This window comes from Nicotiana tabacum, chromosome 16, assembly GCF_000715075.1.
Source record: "Nicotiana tabacum cultivar K326 chromosome 16, ASM71507v2, whole genome shotgun sequence".
NCBI classification, from domain to species: domain Eukaryota; kingdom Viridiplantae; phylum Streptophyta; class Magnoliopsida; order Solanales; family Solanaceae; genus Nicotiana; species Nicotiana tabacum.
In genome coordinates, this window is record NC_134095.1 from 28,061,813 (window position 1) to 28,067,812 (window position 6,000).

General features: G+C 38.1%; 1 protein-coding gene across 1 annotated transcript in view; it reads right to left on the reverse strand.

The window, feature by feature from the left end:
* Positions 1 to 5,793, reverse strand: part of LOC107787592 (uncharacterized) — a 30,765-nt gene extending 24,972 nt beyond the window's left edge. Inside the window, exons 1-5 of the mRNA XM_075232670.1 lie at positions 5,321 to 5,793; positions 4,391 to 4,550; positions 3,098 to 3,190; positions 755 to 857; positions 393 to 558 (exon numbers count right to left, since the gene is read on the reverse strand). Of these exons, the coding sequence (XP_075088771.1) occupies positions 393 to 558; positions 755 to 857; positions 3,098 to 3,190; positions 4,391 to 4,550; positions 5,321 to 5,526 (728 nt within the window). The 5' untranslated portion in view covers positions 5,527 to 5,793. The remainder of the gene's footprint in view (positions 1 to 392; positions 559 to 754; positions 858 to 3,097; positions 3,191 to 4,390; positions 4,551 to 5,320) is intronic.
* Positions 5,794 to 6,000: the final 207 nt, after the last annotated feature.

Genomic DNA, 6,000 nt, shown 5'->3' on the forward strand with positions numbered 1-6,000 from the left:
AATTCTACAGAAGAAAAATGTGGCTTATGTATGACGTAAAGGAATTCAAAGCTCCTAGTGAATGTACCCTAGGTGATCAGCATCACCAATAAGGTCACCAACAAACCCACCCTAACTAGAAACTTATCAGCCGATCTCGGTATTGACAGCCCTCAATCTGAAACTGCAACTCATGCAATTTCCTAACCTTGTACTAACACTAACTTCTTCAAGTCTATTTTCTCAACCTCTATCCATCACAAATAGGACACCTCTCATACAGGAAAGAATGAACAACACACAGAAATCTTTCAACTAGAATAGATGAATTTCGAATCTTCCCTGGAGATCAAGCATAGCACTTACCGAATAAATATAATACAAGTTTTTGAGTAAAACAGATAAAAGCTCACCTATTAATTACAGAAATGGTTAGTAAACCAGGGAGAGAACTAGCTGAGCGCAATAAATCCAATAGAGTGCCAACAGTATTTTTGGCATCTGATGTAAGAACAGCCGGATCAAGAACAGGGTGATGACCAACTACCCATGAAATATTAAAACTCCGTCCATGTTTAGCTGCAGGCATACATAAATGACGCATTAAAAGCACAAACAAATATCAGAATCAGCAAACAGCAAAAATGGAAAACGGATAAAGGAATAAAACTATCCTAGTGATTCTTTTCTGATAAGCTACATTATATAATAGCGAATCATGATAAAACGCCTATACTCAGAATCTTCCCATCCTTGATGTTCTGTAAAAATTTACCTTGTGCTACATATTTTTCAGAATCATTTGTATCCGGTGTGAAACGTAAAATATATGTTTCGAGAAACTTCAATGCCAGCAGTTTTGTACCAATTGGGCCTACCTGTAAAAACATATCCAAAAAGCATGTCATTTGTATGTGCCAAACAATTAGCGGAAGGACATCCCAAAAGCAAATCAGGGAGACCCGAAAATGGATTTATTTTTTCTTCTATTTCCCCTTTGCTAAGCCCTCCTGCACCCCAGAGATTAACAGAGCAAAAGACAAGGAACGGTAAGTCTAAATTAGGTAAACATTTGGTAGCAGATCTCACAAAGACATCATCATGAAACACTACACTTCAAGGTTCGAGACTGCACAATATATATAAGTAAACCTCATGCTCGTGGATATCCATTCATCTCCTTATTTCCAAAATGCAGTAGCTTCCGAAACTGGCTACTAAAATGAGGCTAAAATAGGTATACAAATGCAAAGAGTAAATCATCATTTGACATCTTGGCACAAAGTGAAACTTAGATTCCCTTTTTTTGTAGAACTTGACAGAAGCCTGTTTTAAATCTTACATCTACTTCATCCTCTTCACGTTAGATAACCAGACTCTCCCTCACAACTTAAACATTCTCTGATCATTTCCTTCTCTCCTATCCTGCACAGTAGGGCAGGTAGGACATATACTAACACAGACACACAGGCACAAAGAGGGAGAAAGTGACTAGTCATTTCATACATACTAACTTGATCTAAGCCAAAAGGTCGAGAATATGTATTTTTCATACTCTCATTTGAGGCGCACTTAAGCCCTGAAGCTCAGAAAAGATCAGGGTATGCGCTTCGGCTCACTTAGGTTGCGCTTCAATGTAGGCAAGACACTAAGGCATGCACCTCAATGCCTATAAGTTCTATCTTGAATAAAGCGGTACAAAACAATAAATATGATTGGCAAAAAGATATATTAATTGTTGAGGAAATCATTATGAATTAAATTGTCACTTTTCTTTGCATTACATATACATTTTTTTATTTTTTTCTTCGTTGCGCTTTTTTTTACCTAAAGCCCACACCAGTGTTGTGAAAAGCGCTCGCTTCAGCGCTTAAAGCGCGAATCGAAGCGAAGCGGGACCTCGGGCGCTTCTGCAATGTGAAGCGTAGCAGGTTGAGTAAAGTGAGTGCTTCGCAAAAAAAGCGAGAAGCATTAGAAGCGACAGAAGCGAGCGCTTCTACATATTAAGGCTGCCAACGTTAAAAGTTAGAAAAGCTCTCTTTTTTTTAAAAGACCATCGAGCAGCAGAGAACAACAGGCAACTAGGGTTCCCATTTTCTGCACTTTTCAACTTCAAGTTCATCAAGAGCAAGCTCAGGTATGTGATTTCAAGTTCTTCTTCTTCTTTCACTGATCCAGTCTCAAAATAGCAGCGAAATGCTGGCAATTTTTTTTCCCTTCAGTTCTTTTTCACATTCTCTTCTTCTTTTTCTTTCACTGTTTCAGTCTTAAATTGCAGCGAAATGCTGCCCAATTTTTTTCGCTTCAGTTACTGCCATTATTGTCTATGCAGTATTTATTTTAATTTTTTTTAAATTCCGCTTCACTTCAAAAAAGCGAGCTCTTCGCTTCTCGCTTTAAGCGAAAAGGTGCTTGTCGCTTTTCCTCGCTTCAAGCTCTTAACAACACTGGCCCACACTTTAATTGCGCTTTGCACTTAAAGCCCGATAGACTTGGACCGCTTTTTAAATAGACCCCGAGCTTCATAACGATGAAAGAAACAAGATAGTTAATCTAAGGAATTAAAAGGGCATTCTCTTGCTTATATTTTCTTCTTTGAATAGACCGCTCCTCCTGCAGTAACCTAGTAGCTGGTCACATATGGTAAAGAGATAATTTTACCTCCCACCCCACCCCGAACTAGAAGTCCAGAATGAATGAATAAATAAACAAATAAATAAATAAATAAATAAATACCTATGGAAGGATGAATCCTCTCACCATATTAGAGATATCCAACAGCCAAAAAGTTCTAGTTTATTATTTGTAAAACATTCATAAAATATTATGATCCTTTTTTATTAGTTCACCAAAATATTATGATTCTGTCTTAAAAGTTCATAAAACATCATGATCCTGATGATGTCCAATATGAAGTTTGTTGGAACCTCTACAAGGTAAAACTGTAAACCGTTTATCAACGGAGAGGAAAAGGATAAGCTTTAGAACAAACATTTTGGCAAGTTGCTGTGAGGACGAATTCAAAAAGGTGTTGCGGTTCCTAGATCCAAGTGACAACAAAATTGATAATTAAGTCCACTAGCCAACAAGCACCTACCACACGAGCAAAACAAGATACCTCAAAAAGAAAGCCAAAGACAGCATCCTTGAACTTGACCATCCATGTCCAGAGCTCATCAAGCCACCTCTCAACTATACCATGCCGATGAAACTATAATTTATAAAAGAAGGATTTAGAACCTCAAATGTATTAGAGAAGACAATAAGCTTTGTGAACAGAATGACAAATTAAACATGTACTCCCTCTGTCCCAATTTCTATGGCACTCTTTCCTTTTTTGTCCGGCTCAAAAAGAATGCTGCATTTCTTTATTCAGAAACAATTTAACGTCAAAGTTTCCATTTTACCCTTAGAGAGATTATTTATGACCACAAATGTCTAAGGCCAATTTTAGACCACAAATTTTAAAAAGTCCTTCTTTCTTAATTTACAGGCAAAGTCAAACGATGCCACATAAATTGGGACGGAAGGAGTAACAGAAAGTGCACAAGGACAGGGAGGATAAACTTAAAGATAATATATATACACACAACCACACACCCAACCAAAGCTAGTGACTCCAATGCATATCAGACACAAAAAGATAAGTTCTGTTAAAACAAAATCTAGCATAGCTTCAAGAACCTGACAAGATAGGCATGAAGCATTAAGGTATTAAAAGCACATCTTATAGCATCAACCTCCCTGCCAACACGTTCTTTATACCGCACAACCCTCTATATTACAGCAATCACTAATGGCACTAGTCAGGCACAAAAATCCTTCATCAGCCGTCAATCGACCAAACTTCACTTTCCTTTCTAGAGTGAATGAATAATTACTAAATGAACAAAGGGAATACCACTGTACAATTACATAGAAATGTCAAGCTATGTTAACTAGCATCTGTTTACTACATTTTTGGTTTTAAAATCTTTCAGAAAGAACTAGCACGAAAAGAAGATTTCAGAACCAAACATTGTGTCTCCAAACTTGAAAGAAAGCCTACAAGATTAGCCTTCGGCCTCCTTTAAATCTTATCATCCCTAACCAACACGTTATCATCCAAGCTTCTGATTGAGCACAGATGAAATTTACACAGTTATGGTCTTAAAATACTAACAAGTCTAAAACATCAGAAAACAAATGAGGTGGCCCAAGGCACAAGACTCGCATTGCAGAGACCAAACCTTTTTTTTTTTGGGGGGGGGGGAGGGTGGGGGGGGATAAGGGATGAAGAGACCAAAGATCTCCTCAGAAGATTTACAGCCATGACTAAAGATCAGAGTGGAACAAGCCTATGCTGCATCAAGGGTCGGTCAACAAGATAGAGCAAAAGAAGCAAATGCAGAACTATCAACAAGCATGTGACCTGATATGATAATTCCTCCAACACGCCACAATAGATTTTCATGCCAGATACAATTGATTGCTTTGTCACCATAGAACTCGTATCTTTTAAACATGTGAATAACACGGGCATTAACACCAACGAATGCTCTTTTGCTTTCATCCCAACCGCCTCAATTACCCTGACATAGATGTACAAGAAGGTTAGAATGACGAAAACTATATCAAGAAAAAACCAGTATCCATAAAATCAGAATACCAATCGCATGCAAGCACATTTGTTACAACCCTATTCTAGCATCAACTGATAGCAACTTACCAACTACCAATTGCAACAGCAAGTAATCAATTTTATTATGTTTTTCATTTGGTACCCCACCCCCAAATAAATACCCCTGCTCAGGGACGAAGAGTGGAATTCCCTGTTCCACCCCCACCCCCTTGCTGACTCGAACGCCCAACCTCTTGGTTAGAAGCAGATGGCTCTGACAGCTAGAGCAACCTCTCCTGTCCAGGAGTAATTCAATTTTAGCAAGACCTACCTTTTATATGTGCAAAAGAAGGAGTCAAGCTGTAATTATCAATCCTTGTCAATCACAAAAAGGGAAATACATAAATGCAACACCCTCCACCACCTTGAAACATATATTTGTACCTAATATACCAATAAGCTTCTAATACAAATCTAAAGAACCAATTCAATCACACAAAAAGGTGCAATTATTTATTTCCTTAGCAGAAACTAAGTCAATTTTGATTCAAGCACCCACTATTTACCACTCCCTATCACCAAAAAAGACACTACCATGTACTCCCAAAAGTTCATTTTTTTATCTCAATGCTGATACTTTTAAATTTAAAATAAAATTTATACATATTTACGAACTATATAAAAAATGGTTGAGTTCCTAATTGTAATAGTACCATATAAAATGGAAAAGGATTAACTTACTCAATGAGGCATTTGCGAACGAGACTTTGGGGCGATGACTTAAGGTCAATTAAATAAGGGAAAAGCTCAGCAACATGTGATGGCTCAGCTGATAACAGTATATCTTTCAGTTGCTTCAACGAAGATAGCTTTACTGTCAAATCACCATGGTTATTAGCGGCTGCGAGTAGCGGTAGAGCTTGCTCCCGCATTGGTCCCCCGGCCATGTTAACAATGAGAGTAGCTAGGGTTTTATTTATACTTAGGGTTTTGAATGAGGCCGGAGAAATTGCCTTGCTGTCCGCCGCCACCTGTGTAGGGTTCCGCCGAGCCGGATAGAAGATACGGATGAAATAGTGCGTTGGCCTGAAGGAGAGATATCATAAATGGAGATTTGAAAAGGATTTTTTGGATTTAACCATTTTGTGATGTGCAGAGAGAGGGATGTCAGTTGGGGATTTTGAATTTGTTGAGGAAAATTTGGGGCTTGGAGTTGGAGCGGCTATTGGGCCGAGGTGATATAATGGGGTAAAAATTGTGTGGGGTAGCCACTTTTTAAAGTGATTTACTTTTTATAAAAGTAGCCACTAGTCTATTAAAATTAATATGAAAAGGCAGTATTACCCTTTCCTTCCCAACCGAAAATATGCCATTTTCAGATTCATTCATTACAGCTCCACTTCTCCTTTTGCAATGGCGTT